The sequence below is a fragment of the Athalia rosae genome, chromosome 2 (genome assembly GCF_917208135.1).
Source record: "Athalia rosae chromosome 2, iyAthRosa1.1, whole genome shotgun sequence".
Taxonomy (NCBI): domain Eukaryota; kingdom Metazoa; phylum Arthropoda; class Insecta; order Hymenoptera; family Athaliidae; genus Athalia; species Athalia rosae.
The window spans coordinates 15,560,001-15,583,707 of NC_064027.1; the positions used below are offsets into that span (position 1 = coordinate 15,560,001).

The window sequence follows — 23,707 nt, forward strand, 5'->3', positions numbered from 1 at the left end:
TCCACGGGATTTACCCGACTCGATATCGATACGGATTATTCATTGCCATGGAAATTTACGTAGAACGTACACCGAAAATCCGGGGTACAAATTCATGCACACCAAGAGCGAATCACGTTTTTTCTTTTTTTTCTTATAATTCTCGAAGTGAAGATGAAATAGTTGACGTTCCACAGTCGAATCGATTTAGGATTATTTTTATCGATATTGGTCAATAATGTATACTTACGAAATGATTTTTTTTTTTTTATAAACATACAGGTATTCAATTTGTTGGATTACGATAAGTTTCATCTCCTTGACCGATTTCCACAACTGAACGAGTATCGTGCATCGTCAATCATCCGGATTGAGGTAAATACATGTATAAAAATGTCAATTGCCGCTGTGTGTAACGAGTGTGCACGCGCGGTTATCGCGTAATATTATGGAAATTTTTTGTTTCATACGTCGCCTTCGCTATTACCGATATCGAATCATATCGTGTACGCACACCGTAAGTAACGACGAGTATCCACGTGTTCGTTTTTGGATCATCGCGTACCTGGGGCTGGCCCACTCGCGTCTCGACCATTTCGTCGTAAATGTTACTTTCTCCGAGCCAGTTCTGACCGCGGCTGCTGTACGCTCGATCGTTAACTTGGTCATTAAAACGTCCGCATGAACGCGAAGGAAAGGAAAACCGTTCTAGCTGCCTATTTTGCTATAAGAAAAAAAAAAAAAAAATACATTTAAAGTAAGCAAAGTTCGCTCATCAACGGTACCGATTCAACGATGGTGGACACCAAACGAGCTGACCCGTGGTCTTCGAGGCGTATAGTTCACGCGTTCGTAATCGATGCCTGTAAAAACGCCATTACTACTTCCTCCTAAATTGCAGGTACTAAACCCATACCGGTGATTAGCATAAATCACGATCGTTCAATGGAATCAGAATTTTTTTTAGCTAAATGAATTCCAAGACTTCGATGATCTCCCGTCGTCGTCGTCGTTTCCTTGTATATACGCTGATTACGGGGTTGAATAATCGTCGCACTTTCGTTGTAGACTGAGGAAACGCAACCCTTTTTTGTCATCTCAGCTGCGCGACAAGTTCGAAGGAGTTTTATTTTCCCCTAGAACGCGTCAGTTGCGAAAAGTTTTAAAACGGCGAATGTGCGTTTCCTGCAGCATCGCAAACCACGTACTTTCATGTACACGATTTTCTACTTTTACCGTGACAACTTCGCGCAACGTTACAACCGTTGCAGCGCGAAACGATCCTTGTGTTCGGTGACCTATATAAGATGCACTCTCTATCCACGGTGGTATGAAACCGCTGTACGCACGTACGTCAGAATGATATTCTCTCTCTCCGGAGCCCGTTCTCCTTAGACCGCGGACTCGAGAGCTAATACGTTCTGCTCAAGTGTCTCGCCGGACCATCGGCAAGTCTTGCGAGTCGACCCAGAATGTACCCAGTCCCTCCGGAGAAATGTCTTGATGCCGGTCCTCGGAAATCGTCTGCAATCGTTACTCGCTCTCCGCTCGACGAACATCCGATAGCATTTTTCGCGACGCGTTACCACGATCAATAAGTTATCGAATCAGTGACGATAGTTCGTTTCTTTCCCTGTTCATTTTTCGCCTCATCGTGAGCAAATTGTGTGCACCGTACAGTTCCGACGTCGAGTTTGAGTATTACATGGTTTCAACGATAGCCCCATACCCCAAGGTAACGAACAATAATATTTTTCGTTCGAATAAATCTTCGTTGCCCGCGAGCATTTGAAAACGTGCAACACGTACGTTCGTTACATGATGATATATTAGGAACGGTACCCTATTCAGGGTCGTCGTATTTGTTCCTCGAAGTTAGGGTGGGAGGTACGTAGGATCGATCTGGAGCAGACGGAATTGAATTAACGGTGCATGTCACGGGAATAATTAATCAACGTCCTACATCGGGTAACACGTATAACGGGAGTCGACGGTGTATAGCGCTTGGTGTCGCGATAATTTTTCTCGCTCCCCATCGGCCGTGGGTGTAACCTACAGCTGCGGAGGATACTCGGCATACCGTGAAATTGGCGTTCGAAAAAGTATAATAATGGAAAAACGATTATTCTACATCACCCGTGCAAAGCTGCTATCAGAGCAATGTTACTGTAAATATTTCTACTGCGATTAAAGGATCGCTCAAATGCAGGATACTATGATCGGTAGCGAATAATTCTGTATGTATATCTATATAATTTTGATAATCCATCTGAGAAAAGACTGAGGGAAGGTAAGTAGAAATAGATTTCAACTCCGTCGAGGGAATGGAGAGCGTTGAGGAGTTTTTTGAAAATTCGAACGATATGACGAAAAGTAAAAAACTATACGTACCTACCTACCTATCGCGTTGCGAAATTATTTTGCATCCGATGTTCATCTGGTCTCGTGCGGTTCAACGTACCGGGCAATTATAATATTTTCACGACCAAAAGGCCAGGCGAGATACCCTTCTTTATATTTCGACGATTCCCAAATTCCGATAACAAAACACTTCGCTCGGTAATTAATGGAAAGATATGAGACAAAGTGATGTTTTTATTTATTTCGGTTAATAATTATCGACGAAATATAATTTTGAGCCGTTGACTCACTAGTATTTTTGTACGGTGAAGAAAAGCGGATTCGCATAGGTATACCGTATCGAAAAATTGCCGATATTATAATTATAGCGCGTGCAGATATTGCAGCCGCCGGTGCGCACGTTGATATTCCGACGGGTAAAAAAAATTCTTTCGCTTGTGTGCGCGAAAATCACGTGACTTTAATCATATCCCGGATTCTGGAATAATACGCGAAATTTCGGAGATTTTTAACAACAATAATTGTGCATATCTCCGGCCGTGGTAAATATCAATAAAAAATTCTATCTCCGTTAAATTTTTGCAAAATCAAAAGGCGGCGTGCACCGAGACGCAGTCTGAGAAAAACAAAAAATACTCCGTCATCCCCCTCCAATGTAATTTCCATCGACGAAATTAACAAAGAACAACGGGGTCGTATGCTCCGCTGATCTACAGAAATTACCGTTTCACCGATCGCTTTGGAGTACCGATCAGCCCGGAGCATTCTCTTTATCAAAAAATTAATCGATTTCAACGGCGTATTCGTATGTACGGTGAATTTTGCAATAATCGGTTGAACGTCGATCGTAGCCTATGAAGCAATACTTTAGAATTCATGCTTTTGAATGTACGTGAAATAAAAAAAATTCTATACAATCAATTATTATACCTGCTACGGCAATCGAATAGCGTTGTAGTGCAATTATTTATTGTACGATTGCGAGTGTCAATCGGGTTTGTCTGGTCCGACTGCGTTATGCTAATTATTATTGATGCTGTAGAAACTAATTAGTTAGAACGTGTTGAAGACGCTTTTTTCGACCGGCTAGATGATGATCATTTTTCATGAATTATGCATGCCGATATACCTGTACGTCTGTTTCGTTGAATGGAACCGATGTATTTTGTTTGATTTCTAGCATTCCGGTCCTCCACGTTCGATTCGAAAACACAGATGCTTTAAAAAAATTTGCAATTCTATCAATTTACTATTTCGATTGAATTTTCCTCGTTGTCTCGAATCGGCATGGGGAAAAGAAAATCCAATAACATTCGTGATAACAATTCATAACATTCAGATGGCGATATTTGTTGCTTCACAAACGTTCGCTAAATACATAACTCGTTAATATATTCGTAATTTTTGTTTACAATTCAAGATCAGTCGTTGTCTGTATGGAGTTTCCGATTTTTATTAAAATCCTCAGCACGATTTATATGAAAATTGTGGTTTGTCGATAAGTGGAAACTCTGGTGATCGCAGAAATTACCTGCAGGTATGCGTATACATCTGTGCCGAAGGTATACTAATTGGATTATCATCGTCATTCGTAAGATACAATGAATATTCATGAATTCCGTAAACTATTCACGATGTTTCCACGTAGAACAATGACTATTTTTCTTGTTTCCTTTTTTTTTCTCTACAACTAGTTTTATGCATGTCGCAATGGAATAGAATTTCGAAATAATCAAGCGACCTCACCTGCGCGATGGGTACGGTAAAATATCTAGTATATTTAAACATTTTTACAAAACTGTTGTTTGTAATTTTTATAAATTTACTTGTTTATAAAATTATATAAACGAAGAATAAGAAAGCGGTGGAAAGTTAAACATGTTTGTCAAGATTGTTTCAACTGTACGTCCAAATAAGTTTTCGGATTTTGACAAAAAATATTTCAATTAACCGAATCACGTGAATGACGTGGCCCCTTCTAGTGGTTGTTACACTTTGATTTCGCTACAAGTGGAATTTTGATCAGTCGTTCCTCATAATCTCGCTCGAGTATAAAATAGAAATCAAAGAGCGGCGGGTCGTAAGAAAAAACGGCACCACGTTACGTGCACTTTCTCCTCTGATGTTATAATGAAAATTATTCCGTACATCGACACTGAAGAACGAGAAAAAAAAAAAAAAAAAAAATTTCGAACGATAAGGCGATTCCCCGTCGAATTTAATGATCGGTTTCATGTTCGAACCGAGCATATGATTATAGATATAAGTACGAAAGCATTTCGGCAACAGCATGTTCTATAGATTTGACTGTATCGATCGCACAAATTTTAAGCCATGCATGTATCGACGATCGATCGGCCCAGTTGTGAGTCGGATTGAATAATTCTCGCGCAAAGGGCATAGGAACTTTCATTCCAAATGATAAACGCGAACGCACGCGACGGTGTGGAAATTTTCCAATGATTCTGGTTTCTCGTTTCTCCACTGTCTGATATTTCCGTTATGAAACGTGAAAATATGGCGCTGGTTCTATCCGTACAGATGTCCCGAGCAAGATGTGAAATACACCGCATAACACACGTTGCAATAATAATAATCGATGCAAGAAATCGGGCGGCGTTGATATCGAACGGCGTGCGTTGCGAAAAGGGACCACGTGATTCGACGAATGCGGTCACTCATATCTGGACGATACAGCTCACCGTTACTTTGACGTATCGTGAAATTTTATAGTAACCGATCAACGATTCTGAATGGGCAACGCTATTCTCCGGCAATGACGTCTATCTGGATACGTTATATTCTACAAACGTAACGCAACTCTCGGTCACGAAGTATATCCCCCTACGTCACAAAGACGTCGTCACGTTCGCGTTACGCTCAAATCTCACTCGTAACAACGAAGCCAAAATTGACGCACAAAAATCACTCTTACGGTCGTTCGTTAAGTTTCCTCAAAGTTCATCCGCTCCAATCGCGATGACATCTCGCGCATATCATGGTAATGGAGAATTTTAAATACCCTCTGGCCTTCTGACGGAAACTTGGCACTTTCCCTAATGAATGTTATGCGCGCGGTCGTGTGTCAAACGTTTTACAAATTTTCAGAGCTTAATTCCGACGGTGTGAATCCCTCGGACGATTCGAGCGTATCTCGCTTATATTCGAGTGGGGAAAATAAACGGTGTTTTTCAATTTTCTGTTCACTCTCGATGTCGTTGCATGGTGAGAAAACCGCAGCCTCGCCGTACGCGTTCCGCCGATCGTTGATCCAATCGGGTGACTTCGATGTCCGACGCGAACTGCGAAGTGCGATTGGTAAAATAGTTTTGTTTACGCGATAATGCGAATAACATTTGAACGAAGCAGGAGCGACACCAGGGTCGAGTGATCTTGATATCGTTATCTAAGACTCCCGAATATACGTCTGCCTCCGACGGATTCGATTCAATGAAATCGGTCGGCGTCGCATAACGCGACGATCGAACGATATATCTGTTGTACAAATTTCCGCGAGTAAACAAACGACACTAATACGATACAAATATTTGTGCGGTGACTCGTAGATCCGATATCTCGCGATTCTTTGATTAGCTTTATCGTCGGTACGATGCAAATATTTGTAATTTTCGATTGCGATCACATCCAACCGATGGCCTTGAAATCGTACGTTACACGATCGCGTATACGACGTCCATTCGCACCAGGTACGACGGATGGACTACCCGAGTGTCGGCGGGAAGTGATTCGGTATTTATTACATATCCTTTTTATCGTTGTCTCGTTACGGCCAGGACACGTTGTTGGACGGAAATTTTTATTCGGCCCGCGATGGACCGCGGGCCGCCTTCGGCGGCTCGCCACTTTCCAGAGTTCGAAAAGCTCGAGATTGTACATCGCTAGAGATCACGGCCAAAGAGCGATTATCGCGAATGCCGGCGATATCTTTCCAACCCCCCTACCAACTCGCGACTCGCCCTTGGCAAGAAGCAAGTGCGACGAGCTGAAAACAAACGACAAATCGGTTGAGTCAATGATACCAGACGTTCCGTACAACGTCCACGTCTCGTAAACATACGTATACGTATTCGTTCTAGAGTCATTCCGTGTCGGGGAGCTTGATCTCGTACGGTCAGCGGACGAGACTAGATCATTCGGTTATCCGCGAGTTGTAATTAAAAAAAAAGAAGAAACCACTATCAGATGCACATACACGGATGGGTGTAGAGGCGCGATATTATATTCCCTCCTTTTTTGTCCGACGGTTGTTTATGCCGCCCACCGTGTGTCTGGTGTGTATGAGTTTGGTCAAAGTGTTCGAAGTAACGCGCCGCAGAAGAGTGGGAATAATTTTGATCGCTCCCTATCCCCCGGCTGCTGTTCGTTAACCAAGCAAACATTGAATTGTTGTTAGTAGGAACTGAGAAGTGAACCTGGCTAGTTGTGCTTTCGCGGGTCAGTCCGGAGTCACGAATATACCTCGACCGTTTTCGCTGTGTCTCGACGAGAATTTGAGCTTTTTTCTTTTCTTTTTTTTTTTGGTTTTTTGGCTTTTTCATTTCTGCGAGTGAGACGAATATCTCTTCGGAAATTTGAAAAAAAAATCACTAAACACCGACATTCCGATTGTGAGTATTCTCACGTTAATTGAAACAAGTATAATTTCTTTGCTATTTTATTTAAACAAAACGAAGTATTTTCTGAGGTGGTAACGCGCGATATTTTTCGAAGGTTCATTTTATTCATTTTCATTTCATCGTGTCATTTGTTCCTTTTTGAATCGGCAACGCGCACGTGGTCGCGTTTGTGCGAGGTCCACGTCGCGACGAATTGTGAAATCTTCGTCGTTCGCCACATGAATGGAAAAACGAACTGGACCACATTTCCTTTCATTCCGCTCGGGGGTACATTTCAGCGTTTCACTCCGAGGTTCGTTACCGAAGGGCGATTATTTGGGGAAAAGAAATTTTCAACTACAGACTGCGTCGAAAATATTAAAAAATTCTCAACTGACGTAGGGACGATTCGTCGTACACACATGTGTACGTATACTTTTTGTTTTTTCGGTTATATTGTCAACACGCGATAAATTGGGGGCTTGATTCGTCACAATCTACTTCACGATCGCGCATCGTTACGCGATGATCCGTGTAGATTGGCGAATCGTGAATCGAAAACATTGCGTATTATCTACAGATCCATCGGCTGATAGATCGTAAGTTGCGTTCCACCGCGTTGTACATATGGTCACGTGCTACACATGCGTTTGATTACCGAGCGTGTGAAATTTGTAAAACAAACGTGGATCCTCGTGTCGACCGACGTACACATCATATAGGTATACCGATTTCATAGCACCGTTATGATACGAAGTATATAATGATTTCGAATCGATCCATTATCTTGATCAATTTAAAGTTTCGGGGGCACGCGTTTAGTGCGAGGTTCAAGAAACTCCCGAGTTTTTCCGGCGTCATATGACATCGAGAAAAAGAATAAAAATCGCCGGAATTTTTATACGTATTATAGGTACGGTGCATTGTAAAAATGCATACAGTGCGCATCGTCATTTCTCATTGATATTCAAGTCTCGTTCGATTTGCCATTCTCGATCCGCTAAGGAACGATTCTCGCGAATTCTCTCCTCACCCTTTCATCGACTCTAATAACGCGCTGCATCGAGTATCGAGATGTCGTTTGATTTCGAAAAAACTTCGAATTTTCGAATTCACTGCGCGCTTCGATTTCACACTGTGAGAGTAATCTCGAATTCCACGTCGCATTCGTATCAACGGAATGAGAACGCGAAACGTGGAGTCGTGCGGCACGCTCCGGTGCACCTACATAACACCCATACGAATAGCCGACATCTATAATCTTGGAAATTAGCATGGGAAGATTAGTCATTAAGCGTGAATCTGTCATTGTTATGTCACGCTCAAGGGATCGTCTGTCCGCTGACGCGTATCAATCAATTAGGCACGCCGGCGGGTCGGCTCCCGATCGCGACTCGCGCGAGTATTAATCTCATCAGCCGGTGCAGCCCGACGTCGTTTGATATGAATTTGATGTCTGAGCGGCGCGAACACGCTTGTAAACGACTGAATATTAAAATTCCCAACGACCGGTCGCACCCGACAGTCCGTTGCGCGAATTTCAATTCGACGTTCATCGAACGTGACCACTGACTTCCAGGACTTCCTCGTAAAACGATCGTATACACCTTGAATTCTCGATCGGTTTTTGCATCTACCGGCGCTAATCGATACCCGTAGATCGCACAGAGGCGTTAAATTATCCGCGCGATATGCGCATACGCGATCCAGGGATTACGTAAAAATCAGCGAGTACAAAAATGCACGCGCATATTTTAACCGACTACGTTTGCATCGTAGAAACAAATAACGCCCGAAGAATTGTTTCCATCCAATGACATAACACTAATCTAGTCTGGCACGCGGATTTTTATGCATTATCTCATGCTGAATTTACATGTCATCAAGGTGATGCTACTCATTGTCGGATGCGGTTTCTCAGACGATATTACGCTGTATTCATTTTGGAGCATCTATCCTTTGTCTAGAATTCTAGAAACTTTACGTAATAACTGAAACAAAGGAAGAATTGCGCGTCGTGCATTCCGGTGATCCTAAAATTATTCAGGGACATGCTGGCTGGTCCGCCCGATCGTGTCACCGGTTTTTCTAAGCTTGCATCCTAACGAGAAAAAATATAACAATGAACTACTTATAAATCACCTCAGAAAAGTACAGCTTACTTTGATCCCTATTTTAAAATGAATCAACGTTGACAAGATGTTATTTTGGTGTAATAATGTATAGAATCATTTAAGATTATAGACACCTCCGATAATTGCTACAGGTGTCATATACAATTATAGATAGAATTATCAAGAGAACGGATGCTGTAGCGATTTTACCCGTGATTTATAATTTAATCACAAGCTACACTTGTGATATTAGTAATGATCCATAATTTATCTTTAGTGAGACACACTTAGTCTATTATTATCACCGAGTGAATAAAAAGTTTGAATATTATTCGGAGGAATTCATCCATCAGAATCAGCCGCGGTCTAATACCCGCACAGCAAGGAGATAAAAACTTGTTATAGATCTCAAGTCTTTTGCAATTTTTTAGGCAAATTTTTCCTTTTTTCAAAGATAATACAAACGTATCTACTCGTTGCGGCGCGTTGAGAATTAAGAGATGAAATGTTCGAGTAATGAAGAGATGAGCATATTGCAGAAATGAAATTTTCGATAACGAAGATGGGCGTATCTTATTTGTTTATTTTCGTTGAATCTTCATTTTTCTTCTCTTTTTTTTTTCTTTGAAATTATGTAATCGAATTATGAACTTTCACGATTATCGGATTATCCGCGCACGTTTTGTCGTTTATCTTCGTTTCGAGAAATTATTTTTACCGCGCGTTGCAAAGTTTATCCTGCAAATATTACGTGATATCATATGAACTCTACCGTTTCAAAGATACATAATAATACACGTCGCATGAAATCTCTCCAAATCTCTTTTAAACACGTAATACGCGAAAGATTGAAATATCAAAACGTGAGGACTTCTCTTAAACAATATCCAGTAACGTCCGTCAGTCCCAGCTGTGCTTTCAAAAGACATCCTCGCGTTTGACGATACAGCACGAATCTTTATCTCCCGTTTGTAAGCTCATCTTGTTTGTTTCGAATCGACAACAATCGTTCAACGCTTATTCCTCTGGATGTGTGTTTACAAATTGAAATATTCCATGGAAAATATAGCGGTTTCATGCCTTACTCAACCATCGTTATAAAAATAATTAAGTAATAAAAGTTACTTAAAACCGTCGTCCTATCTCAATCGTTGAACAACAATACAATAGACGTTGCTTTTATCTTCTTACCAATTAATTAGCGATATCGCATTACATGTGTCGGAATAAAATAAACTATATCATTCGTACCACCGTGCGGTGCGGTAGATGGGGTAATCTGACTTTGTGGTGCTTTTGAAAAATTGAAAAATTTTTGGTGGGAATGCAGATGAAATATGACTGTTCTGGTATCGCGATGATTTATGGGTCGCTGAATTCAAGGTCATCCGTTTCAAGCGGGAATTGAAAACTTAGCGATTTGAATAAATGAATAGTATTGTTCAACGAACAAGGCCGTACGGTGCGTGTAACGCACCATGCCTGGATTCGCATGGCAACTCGTTTAAAATGATAACTCGATAAACACTCCTACGACGAGAATGTGGAATTCGTCGTTATCGCGGAAGGAAATCGCGTTGTTCGCGTACCAACTCGACTCACTTCATCGTCGGTAGCGCGATGCTTTCAACTGTAGCTTTCGAGATTCTCTCAACCACCGTATAATGACCGTAATGATCTTTAGACCGCGATGATTCTTTGCGTCGAATTTCCGTGAGGCCGACCGGCATAAAAATATAATCGGGACTCGAATAGGCGAAACGATTTTTCGCAATAAGCTCGTTTCGCCAAGTCGAACGAGCTCCTCGGCTCGACTCGAGTAGAACATAATTGGTGAATAATCTGGCTTTTGATATTTATCGCAATTGCGATACGAACAGCAGGATGCGAAGAAGACGCCAAGCGTGTCCGTTGCCAAGCAATCCACCTAAATTGGCTACCATTCCAAGTGCGTCGTGCTGTAGGTGGAAGTAGAACTTGCGCACTAAAGCTCCGGGTATACCATACAAGAAACCCAACCTAAGCTGCTCTCGCGATATCAACGACGCGTTGGGGACGTAGGTAGGCTTAGCAGAAAGTAGTGCTTGTAATCGGGTTATTAGCTGTTCGTTGTTCGAACTTCCTAGTGAAGTGACTTCGTTCGATTTTTAATCGGATGTCATCGATTGAGTGACCGAATTCACGGGACAAGTCGGTGAAAATTACCTCGATTACGAATCGATGATTCCGGGAAGTGCGCCACCCTTTTATCACACTCCCTATACGGTCGCCATTTGCTCGAGGCGTGCAATCTAATTCGCTAATTCAATGGGCTCAACGGCGATCACCTCCGACGTTCAAATGCATCGACTTTGCACGTGAGATCACGCGAGCGCCGGAGAAAGTCCTGTCGCAAAATACAAAGGGTTTTTCATTTCGTTCGCGAGAAATCTGAAGATTTTCGCGCGCGTCGCGTTTAAAAATGCGAAACAATTTTTGAACGAAATTTCGAAATACCCGCAGGTATAAAAACAGTGCGCAAAAGTTATCGTAAAATGTATCGCAGAGGCGTATCCGAAATTGACGGATGTCGCACGTTGACTCATCATTTGTTTCTTGTCCCTTGACATAACGTGACGCAAACGAAGCACGCGTACGCTACGATGTAGATGTTATTAGGAGTGACGACGTTCGTCTTATGTTACGAGAAATAAAAGACGGTCGAGTTCGATTCGATGTTTCGCGATCTGCATCGATGAAATTTACTCTGTACGTTCGAAGAAAATGAGATAATTTTATCCGAGGCGTTTACGACACGTACAAGACGGATGCGATGCGAAGAAAAAATTCATTAGAGGAAAATGAAAAAAGTGAGCGATAAAATGAAGGATATCGCGGAGTGTGTATGTACATATATATACGATTGGAATATTACACTTTCTTTCTACACGACTGTCGCGATATACGCGATAACTACCAATGGTGAATTGAAGTTCTTCATGTATAGGCATACATATGGAAAGTGGCGAATGACGTCCATCCGGGTACATAAATTTATTCTGAATAAGTATACTCATTGTGTCGTAGCGACATACGAAGAACGACGGGAGGTAACGTCGTGTTGCGGGTCAGGCGAATATACAGCACGTACATATGAGTGCATATCATACCCGCCATTTTTAATTATCATGGTCGAGCTCGATTCATTTTTTCAACCTAAGTTCCCTCGACCGTCTTCTCTTCGCGATTGTCATTTCAATCGGATGTCAATTTTCATTGTTTCAGGCGCAGCTGCAAGGAGAAACAACGAATTACCATTTCACGTGACTTTTGAACGGTGTTTCGAACGGTGGAAAGTTCGCATTCGAAATCGATCATGAGGAATCAGTGCTGAGAGTGTCGTATTCCATCGTCGTGTTATGGAAACCGAGCGGTAGATAATTAAGGTGGACTCTGATATAATTCGCTATCATTAATTCGGTGAACGTTATCGTGCAACATGACGACTGTGACAACCACAACACAATGCTCGCCGTCCAGGTCATCGCTGAGTTGCTGCCAAGGCGAAGATGGAAGTCACGAGAATTTTCAAGTTCAAGACCCGGGAAACAACAATTACCTTCTCCAAGAAAAACACTCGTTCCCCAAACGACCCGAAATCGATTTGGCCTTCAAAGATGTCAGGTACAACGTCAGGCAGTGGAACATTCGCAAGCTCGTTCCAGGTACGAAAATAATCCATCAAAAACCCCCTCGGTAATATTGTCCGATCAATTTTTTTACTCGCTTTAACGCAGGCCCGCAATAAATATCATCGATTACGATACCGCGTGCCAACTTCTTAACGCACCGTGACGTGTAAATTTATTTTGCTTCGTTTTTGGCACACCTTCGTGCACCTCATTGCGTCAGTCGTACGGCTGCACGTATTGCTTTCAGGGATCGAGATATCGGTGTTGGACCTCATGCAAGTAGACTGGACGATTTAACCTTTCCGAATGTGCCATCAATTATGGACCGCTTGTATAACGATTAAAAATTTCGTCTTTCGTGGCGCGTTTAAACTTTACCGTAAAAAGTTGCGCCCTTGGTTTTTTCGGTTGTTTTATACATCGTCGAACAAGTTTCTACTTATCGAGGTTGAATTACTCGATTGTAACGCGATTTGTTATACCTCCGTAACGCAGTTATTTAATTCAATACCGTCGGTTGCTTTGAAACATTGAAACATCGAGGTCTCGAATGTGAAAATGAAAACGGAAATGAATCACGACGATATTTTATGAATTATCGAAAGAAAATGGAACAGTCGTACCGTACAGTGCGCGATAAGAAACTTGGAATTGTCATAATTTTTCATTTAATCGCGTTACACATATTGCAGACGTGACACCGATCATAACGCACGACCTAAATACATCGTACAATGATTCGAGGCGTTCGATCTCATTGTTGTCTGCGGGGTATCCTTGAACCATCATTGAGAGATCAGCACTCCACATTTTTTACAATATACCCGGCAACTCGTCTTCGGTGCCAGTCTAGATAATGTTGAAAAAACTGTGCATATAAGTATAAGCGTTACTTACAGTAAAACACTTCGCATCGTGCCGACGTTTTGTCAATGCTTTTTGCAATGTTTTTTTTTTCCCAATGAAATTTCTTCAAGCGAATGCAAAAATCTGCAGACGATCAAAGGTCATAGCCAATTCATTGTCAGCGCGGCGTCCGATCAGCCAAGGTTGAAATCCGAAGATAAAGCTTCCGTCTATTAGGAGGAGAAGAGTCAACGGCACGTGTGTTTCATTTAAAATCAATAAATCTGTTTTCCAAATTTTGCTGAGGCGAATAACAATACGTTTCATTATCGATAATATACGAATAACTATCGGTTGCCGCTATACGTCGACCTCGAATAGTAGAAATTTGGCTGAATTGGGCCGCGAGAAATTTGAAATTTGAAATTTGTATGGAACTAAAATTCCACGGAAGAAAGGCTAACGAAGTTTTAACGATGTTCCTCTATTTTCGATATTACTTTTCAACGTGAGTTTGAAGCGTGCCTCTTGTAATTGAGGAGTCTAATTCTAATTCATTTCTTTTTTCCCACCGTTCCTGCGTAATCACATAGCCAGATCTATCGAGTCATTCGTCAATTATCATTCAAGATTTCAAACTGTTTTTAAACGGAAAAACTGGTCTTTTTTGTTTGGGAAATTAACAACGGAAGACAACCAGCTGCACGCGTCCGGGCGTTTTGTATCGAAAGAAAAAATTCCACACTCAATCATTCGATGTTTTTTATTTTCACTTTTTCTCGCGAGGTGCGCAACGACGAACGCAAATTACTTGTAATTAGGTATAATCAATCACTGCGATGAACGCGTGACACAATCGCGACGCTCTTAACCGTTTGAAATCTTCTTTTTGCACGACCGTATATTCTACTATTCGTGTAAACTTGAGAATTGCTAATTCCATCGCCGTCGAATTCTACAAATAACGGCATCGGTTGTGCGTACGACGTCGCGCACTCGAAATATCGGAATTTCGCGTACGGTTGTAAAAATATTAACGCAAACACCGATTACGTTTATGTAAATTCTACTCTTCGGTTAGACCGCGCGCGATTCAACCTTGAGTAGCTAAGTACCTCCGGCTGTCGCGCGAAATTCAATCGATTGTTCTCACATGCCTGACCGTACCGCATAGGCAGGTGTGCGTTCGTTTTAGAGTTGAGCTAAAAATAGCTGTATCTATAATCGAATTCCCGTTGTAAAATATTTCGCGTTTAATCCACGTCTTTAAACGGTTCAGACGTCGAAGTCGAAATTCTCATTAATACAAATTATTTGAACTCAGATGAACCTCGTCCCGCCGTATTTGTAGACGGATAAGCGGTCAGTCCCCGCGTAACTCCTTCGAATTCGGACCTTGATTCAATGTCAATCACACGTTACGGCTACGCCGCTTTTATTGCGATATAGCTACAACCACTTTTTACATTTCGCTCTACCGATTATCCAGATCTCTTTTAATCGTCAATCTTCGAAGACGACGCGCATTTCGCCAAGCTTCTGTCCACGTGGTCCGTCTCACGCGTTGACTTTGACCGGACTGGTGTTGCGAGAAAAAATATTCGTCCAGTGAAGCACGTTTGTTTACGACAAATTCGTTGAACTGTCTAGCCCCTTTTATCAGTTGAAGTTGTGTATTCCTACGATGACATTACAGATTACGTTCGCGCGCGGATCTGAGGTACTTTTTGAACGATGTTGTAAAATTACGATGCCCGGGTTCAAGATCGTCATCTACGAAATGATGTGCCGAATTACCGAGGTGACGCGAATTTCCGTGAACGCGCATAGTTATAAATTAACGCTAATTGGCTCGTTGAAAATAATCTCTTAACGAATAATTCTAAGATTTAAAAGTATTCACATCCACTTTTGAAACTTCACGCTTACAGAAACAAAGGAAATCCTACACGGAGTCAGCGGTGAATTCAGAGCCGGCGAATTGGCCGCTATCATGGGACCATCGGGAGCTGGAAAGTCGACTCTTTTGAACGTCCTCGCCGGTTTCAAGTGAGTGTCGAAACACGTACTTTGCGAGACAGAAGTAAAATAAACAGAAATATTATTCGTCGAGTGTACGAGAAGCCCGAGGGGAGCTCTACGTCGCACGAGCTCGAGTTTTACTTTTTATTTTTCAAGATTGAAAAGATTTCTCCTTTTTAATTACTCTTTTTTCGGCGACAACGATCGATCGTTCGGAAACGGTCGTTACCGTACGAAATCAGTCGCGATCATTCGCGACCACCGCGCTCCCGCAGTTCTTCGGAGATCTAGAAAGCAATTTTTCGATCGCACCTACGTCCCTCGCGTCGTCTCCACCGCGAGATTATAATTACGCTGCGCAATTGATGAAACGCGCGCAGTGACTCGACCACTCGTACGTACGTATGTATGTATCTTAACTTCGATTACAGGTTTCCTCACTTCTACGCGACTTACGTTTTTATCTCGCAGGAAGTGAGTGCATAACCCCGTGTGCGATACATCTATGTACGTATGTACGCGATGTGATGTAACCACGGTATAATAACCGAGGACATTTCGCCGCGGAGTCATTGCAAGAATTACGATCGCTGTACGGCTCCGATAGTCGCACATTTTGATTATCGGGTTCGCCAGCTGCGCACAGCGACGAACATCAATAATGCGACGCGGGAGTCATATTTTTACGCCGTAGCTGCTTATATGACTCGTTCAAATTACCGTATCACATGCCGAGTATACGGTTAACCGTTTCATTGTACAGCCCGGCTGATACGTATTACCTACACCTCCACGCTTTCTACTCTCCTCCGCGTGTCCAGCTGTTGTTCGTCCCAGAGTCGAAGTCGCGGAAATACAATGCCGCCAAAAATTTCGACCGTTCGAAAGTCGCCCGAAAAACTGGCAGCTGGTATCCGGCGTTGGTCTTGAACTCTCATCGCTTAATCGTGGATGATTACATTAAAGCATCGAACGCGCTGCACATTCGCACGTGAAATTATGCACGCGGTATTATATGGCGTGTCTTTTTCTCCGCGGCAAATATCGCGTCGGTATAGGTGCGTACAGGTGAATCATCGTTCATGTTCCCGACGGGTGAATCGCGGCGCGCGAGAAGGTAGAGTCTTGCGTAATTCGATGCAAATACCGTGCAGCTAGAGAACGGACATTCGTGCATGTGTATATCGCGTAGCCGCACATAAATCAATTACGAGTTTGCGGTCGAGCGGCGACTATTTCCTGGTTATTAATGGCATGAATTACGGGGGAAAGGAAGTAGGATACTGAAATATAGGAATTATTACGGTACGTAGGTATCATAATCGAAATTGACTCGGTGCCTTCAGTGTTCAAGGTGCGTCCGGTGAAATCTTGGTAAACGGCAGGATGCGAGTAGCCCACAGCGAAAGGTGGCGTCAAACCTCCTGCTACATTCAACAGGATTCGCATCTGAGGGCAGGGCTGACCGCCGGAGAGGCTATGACCTTAGCGGCTCATCTGAAACTCGGTTACACCATAAGCTCGGCGTACAAACACAATCAGGTTGGTGTTTTTTGGTGGCGGCGAGAGAAAAAGGAAGTCCCTGCATCGGGGGGGACCGCGGTGTCATTTTTCGCAACGATGCGGTCGGTTCAACGCCGACGTTATGATTCAATTCCACGTTGGTGTTTCAGGTATTAGAACTGCTGGAGATACTCGGTCTCAGTCACTGCTACGAGACACTTTGCGGTCGGCTTTCTGGTGGGCAAAAAAAACGACTCGACATAGCCCTAGAACTGCTCAGCAACCCGTCGGTGTTGTTCTTGGACGAACCTACGACAGGTAAACTAATTTCGATGCCTCTCCTCTCGATCAACTTCCTTTCATGGCAGCGATATGGTGCAAATCAGGTTTCACTTTTACCCGCGATTTGCCGAGCACTCTTCGCGTCCACGTTACGATAATTAACGTTACGTACGCGATGGCATCATCTACTAGAAGCTCGAACTTCTAACGTAGTTGGACGAATGAAATTTCCCCCCCCCCCCCTTTTTTTTTTTTGCCTTCTTCGTCCACCTCGTTTTTGTAAGACCTCAATTGCCTACGATGTTTCGTAATTTTGAGAATTGCGTTTCGCCACATTAACATTGCAGGCCTTGACTCGTCGTCGTGCAGCCAGTGCATTGCACTGTTGAGAAGGCTCGCCAGAGTTGAGAGACGAACGGTGGTTTGCACAATCCATCAACCGAGCGCTCTCCAATTCGAGATGTTCGATTCTTTGTACGCTCTCTCCGCCGGCCATTGTATCTACAGGGGGCCCATACAGTCCGTGGTGCCGCATCTGAGCTCCATCGGAGCTCAGTGTCCGTCGTATCACAATCCCGCTGATTTTCGTGAGTAAAAATATCTTGTTCCTATTTTCAATAACTCTCCCGATCGCTACAGGCAGCTATATCTCGAAATATTCCTTTGACCGTTGGAACGGTCGGGCGATTGTCAAATTTTCATTTCTCCGAAGGTTTTCCTCTTTTTTTTTTTATTTTTCTTTCTGAAAATTTCCGTTCAAACAATTCAGCCCCACGATTTTCTCTAATCACTGGAAATTAGCTACCGGCTCGAACGGCTGTTGATCGCCGACCCGCGTGGGACAGAATTTTCCTACGTACTCTAAGATGTAAACAGTTTTCTCTGATAGTTATCGAGGCTTCGTAAAACTCCGGAGCTCGAATCGACGGTGGAAGTCAACGATACGTACCGCTGTAAACGGAAATTTATTCCACATAACGGCGCGAACCCGTACCCAGCCGTTTATGAGTCAGATCTGGATCCGGTCAAAAGTTGTTTAAATTGCACTCGCGGAATTTTTCGTCTTTTTTTTTTCTTCCAATCTCGCGCCTTGAGAAATTATTGTGACTAATTTTTCTCAATGATGCTGCGTGCGAATCGTCGATTAAAACCAGTTGTTGTGGTTGGACATGTGGAACGGAGCGAAGTGGCCGCGTTACAGGAGTTCACGGACCTGTCTGCGCGATTGTTACACGATCTTGAAATAAATTTTTCGCCGCGAGTCAATTATAATTCGAATGTCGTATAAAAGTAAAAGTTATCATAAACCGGCAGTATAATCGGCGGGCCGAGTATTTTCGAATGTGATTATTAGCGCGGTGAGTCGTTGTCCGGCAGTTAAAAAAAAAAAAGTAATAAAAATAAGAAAAAAATAAAATAAAATAAAGAAGGAAAAAAACAAACCGCTTTCAGAGAGCTGCTACTTTCGTTCGGTCAATTGACTCGGTTGATAATGAGAAGTATAATCAAGTAGCTCGAACGACATGGAAAGTGAATTAATATTATTTATTCACTTTCCTATATCTACTAATTGATTAATTCATTTATTTAATTACAATAATTTGCTTGTAAATGAGATTGTAAAATATTGTGAACTTTGAATTATCGTATCGCAATGTTTAACACGCAAGTCAAATCATAGCAAAGATATCGTCGAAGACCTCGATTGACGCGGAGAACAAGAATAAGAGAAAAAGTCGCCCGTCTTCGGCGATGCATTTGTGAAGTTACGCCGGCTGTTATCGATTCGCTAAATTTTTCTTAACCCCCCGCATACCATAGAGATAGTTGACAGCTGTCTACGAAATGACAATCCACAATCGATTCAATGTCGTAATTTTTTCAATCGTTATAATGAATAGCCTCCGGTTCTCGCGTACTGCAGTATAGGTATACGTCATAGGCATGGTATATATTGCGATTCCTTTCATCAGAGTAGTTCCTTATCGATCGATACGATCTCTTTTCACGCGGGAATTAATCTATCGATATACGAAATGGCGTAATATAATTGCTCTATAATTAAATTCGAACTCGTGATTCAAAAACTAGACCCTATAGACATCTAATTTCTTTTTTTTTCCCAACACCTGCAATACCTGTTCATTGTGTTGTCACCTCAACTTTATTTATCGTTAGTTGCATTAAAATTTTTTGTTCACATTGCAAATAAAACGCAACTTTACATTCACTATTAACGTCAACGATGGCTGAGGAGTAAATTTTAATTATACACTTTTGATTGGATTTTCAATGTACGTGTGCAAAAAAAATTTGTTCAGGTGGAAAAAAGAAATCTCGCTATTTCAATACGAATCTAACGCGCCCAAATTCATCTATTTCCGATCGTTTGGTCCTGAGATATAACAGAAAACGTGACTGCAGATTGAATTGAAGGAGAACTTTATACTTTGGCAGACCGCGCTGGAGCGCTCGCGAGTTGCAATGGTTTCTATTTTTGCCATCGCGCTGCGCAGCTCCCTAGACTTTCTCATTACTTTCTCACTGTCGAAAGAATTCTCGTGGGACTTATAAAGCGCACGCTGAGTAAATTTCATAGCCGTGAGCTCACTCACCCCATTGAATGCCCGTGATGAGTTTGGGTGGTTTTTTTGTGACACATGCTTGTGCAATAAAAGGGATGTAAAATAATCAACGGGTCTATGATATACTTTTTACTTCTGTCTTTCTTTTTCTTTTTTTGTTCACTGCGTCGTGAGCTAGATTTCTAACGATGAAAACGCTTCTTGGATATTTCAATTTTACTTTTCTCAAAACTCTGCACGTTTAAAATTTTTTTTTCATTTTTGGCCTTTAGTTAATTTTCTCTACTTCAACCTTCGTGGATTTCAAAATGGGTCGAGAGTCTATTTCATATAAAGATCTATTTGTTGTTCCAAAATGTGATGAAATAACGAACTTGAGGGATGTATCTTGGTTGATGTCACCAAGGATAACCATATTTTTACAAATTATTTGGATTTCTTTCATTAAAATAAATTTTAACTTTCAATTGAGATCAAAATACCGTAGGCAACTTTATGAAAAAAAATTGTTCGGGGCAAAATAGAGTTGGGAACTGAGCCCATCGAGATATCCTGGATTCTCCACTTTTTGGATCGAAATATTGGCTATAACTCGATCAGTTCTACGTCCCATAGGTACAACGACATCAAAATAACGATAACATTCTCCCTGATTCACAGTAATGGAAGTTGCGATCGGCGAATACGGCATCTCGGTAGATACCCTAGCAATGGCGGTCAATAAATCGGAGTGGGCGTGTAAAAAATCTACGATTTACGGGTTCAAACCTGAAAGTGAGTTGCGACACCACGCACGTTTGGTTTTCTATCGAATCCGCGCAAAAATAATACAAGTATTAAATTCACCCCGTTACTCGCACAGTTTCTCCGCCATCCACCGCAGTTACCAAGGACCCACCGCCTCCGGCCGGCTTTCTTGCCCAATGCTTTCTCCTGTACAAACGGAAGCTGCTTTGTATGAAGAGGGACCACACTCTACTGGTCGTTAGACTTTTGTGCCACCTGCTTATCGGCGTGATATTTGGTTATTTGTACAGAGGTAGCGGTTACCGAGCCACCGGAGTTCTCGCTAACTACGCCTACCTCTACGGATCGTTATTGTTGATAGTTTACACCGGAAAGATGGCCGTCACATTGGCATGTGAGTCGAATACGTTAATTTATCCTCGACGAAATTGTTACGACGAGTGCTCGTTGGTTCATTACATGTGTGTTTTTGTTTATAATTTCAGTACCATTAGAGATGCAAATTCTAACGAGAGAACATTTCAATCGATGGTATCGACTCGCTCCGTACTACATAAGTACCTTGCTCTTCGAGATACCGTTTCAGGCGGCTTGCGCGGCTACTTATCTCGCCGTAAGTTATTGGCTCACCGGACAACCGATCGAAACGCACAGGATCTTGTGTTTTCTCATAGTCAGTATAGCCGCAAGTTTGACCGCACAGGCGTGGGGATTCTTCATCGGCGCAACGGCACCCGTCAGGGTAACTTTGACTCATTTTACTTTAACGGTGGAATAGAAAAAAATCAGAAGAAAAACTAACTCCCGTACACGACCGATTTCCGTTCTGTTTATTCGTCCGTGTTTTTTCGCACGTTCGTTAACCCGCCGAGAATTGCCTCGATTAATTATTCAACGATGCTCGTTGGATTTCAGCAATACGCGCGAATTAGGCGACGTCGAATTCCGTCGTCATTTTTTTGATTCAGCACTTAAAACTCACCCGAAACTCTTTGAGCAAGAGGTGCTGCTTGTCCTAATGTATATCACAACAATTTTACTCAGCATTATAATTTAACGCGATCCTTTCACCTTTCGGAGGCGAGAAGTTGCGGGGAATGACAAAATTCCCATCGTTATGATCATTTTATGTATGTACGTGTGTTTTTTCTCTTGATTTTTAGATCGCAGTATTCGCCGGTCCGATTATCGCTGTCCTCTTCTCCGTGTTCGGATTCTGCATTCGCTACATGGACACGCCAGCCGCGTTTCGCTGGATTTTTCACATATCGTACTTCAGAGCGGGCTTTCACAGCCTCGTTTACACCGTCTACGGTTTCGGGAGGACCGATCTCAACTGCGAGGACGTTTACTGTCACTACAAGAAACCGATCAAATTTTTAAAAGAAATGGAAATAAACGACATCAACGTCGTTAACAACTTGGTTCTCATAGTCGGCATCGGAGTTTTGATGCATCTATTAACCGCCAGCGCACTTTGGTGCAAATTGAATCGAAGATAATACGATAAAATGGATCGATGGACAGGAACGTTCAATTTTTTTTCCAATTACAAAATTAACTTCGAAAGTGCGTTGAAACGCGTGTGCAGCAGAACTGCATCGATATTTTGCAACGGACATTATTTTCACCGTCGTTCGGCACGTATATCTGTACGATGAGGCGGAAAATTTTTACACATTATGGAAAAATTTCTTCACGGGAGAAGCGAATCGCGATAAATTATCGCGCACTCGGAATGAAATATAGTGTAATGTGCGATGCGATTATGCACTGATCGGAATACTTAAAGCCACGATCGATCGGTATTAAAATTTTTATTTCTAATTTTATATCGCTGTTTTTTTTGTTTTTTTTTCTTAATTTTATTTACCAGAAACCGATTGCACAAGAAGAGAAAGAATCAATTTTTTTTCACAAGATCTCGACACATGAAGTTGCTCTCTGAAGCGGGGAACGAGTCCGATGCGATTACTAAATTCTTCGGTTAAGAAATACCGATGATGGTGTAGTAATTGATTAAAAAATAAATAAATAAATAAATAACATAATATAATATAATGAACGGCACGTGGAGCTGAACTCTGGTGAATATATAATATGTGGTCGTATCTATACTCTGTTGTGATATTACTGCATAAATGATTTTTATTGTGTGGCACTGATAGTTACAAAGCTGATAGGTTTAACAATTAGGAGGCTCTCTTAATCAATGAGATCTCATGAATTTCTCTGACCCGCGTATATTCGTTTTATTGTTTTTCGTGAGCACAGAGAGAGTGAAAGATATTTTATTTGTTTTCAATTAGCTGATTAGCGGAAATATTTTCCGCACTTATTAGGATAATAAGAAAGCAAACAAAAAACAAAAAAAAAAGAAGAAATTTCTTATCGCGTACTTTACATATTAGATGATCCCTCCGTATAATCTCATATGGGCGCCATACATGATTGGCGTTGGGCATAAAAAATATATCTCTTACAGGGTGAATCGTTCCTAATAAAAATAAACTTGCAACGTTATTCGTTGGGTTATATTTATGGAACGTAATCGTGAAGGACTGTAAATTGAGTAATGATGAAAGTCAATAATAATTGCCTATGTATTTTTGTATTATGTTTAATTCTTAGATTATAATTAAATTAAATTATTGTATAATTGATTGTTATTTTTCTGTGGTTTCAATTCTTCCCATCCCGCAATACAACGATTTTCCATTCCCAATGCTAATCACACGACAGCCGTACACCTCTACTTATTCGCAATGTGACGAAGATCGATCACGTTCGGAAATAAGCGTCCAGATAGAAGATTATTGCGAGAAACGTGGCACGAGAAATGAGATCAGATTGATCCACGACACGGCTTTTGACCGGTATCAATGATTCGCATTAAGCATATCTATCGATCGATTGCTTAAAATAGTTTGGGCGATCTAATGAAACCGCGTCCAAAGTATTACTGTGCTAGATTTCATCGA

At 41.9% G+C, this 23,707-nt stretch overlaps 1 protein-coding gene across 3 annotated transcripts; it reads left to right on the forward strand.

The window, feature by feature from the left end:
• The first annotated feature begins 1,422 nt into the window (after positions 1–1,422).
• On the forward strand, positions 1,423–23,395 carry LOC105692113 (ATP-binding cassette sub-family G member 1). Of its 3 annotated transcripts, none has more exons than XM_012411115.3 (10): positions 1,423–1,714; positions 12,335–12,774; positions 15,519–15,636; positions 16,956–17,151; positions 17,283–17,430; positions 17,742–17,981; positions 20,640–20,753; positions 20,842–21,120; positions 21,212–21,468; positions 21,890–23,395. In XM_012411115.3, exons 2-10 carry the CDS (start codon positions 12,549–12,551, stop codon positions 22,226–22,228), a joined length of 1,917 nt encoding a protein of 638 aa, XP_012266538.2. In that variant the 5' UTR covers positions 1,423–1,714; positions 12,335–12,548; the 3' UTR covers positions 22,229–23,395. The 3 variants fall into 3 exon arrangements, with proteins under 3 accessions (XP_012266538.2, XP_012266537.2, XP_012266539.2); XM_012411114.3 differs by lacking the exon at positions 1,423–1,714 and adding an exon at positions 6,684–6,968; XM_012411116.3 differs by lacking the exon at positions 1,423–1,714 and adding an exon at positions 11,950–12,093.
• The last annotated feature ends 312 nt before the right edge of the window (positions 23,396–23,707 follow it).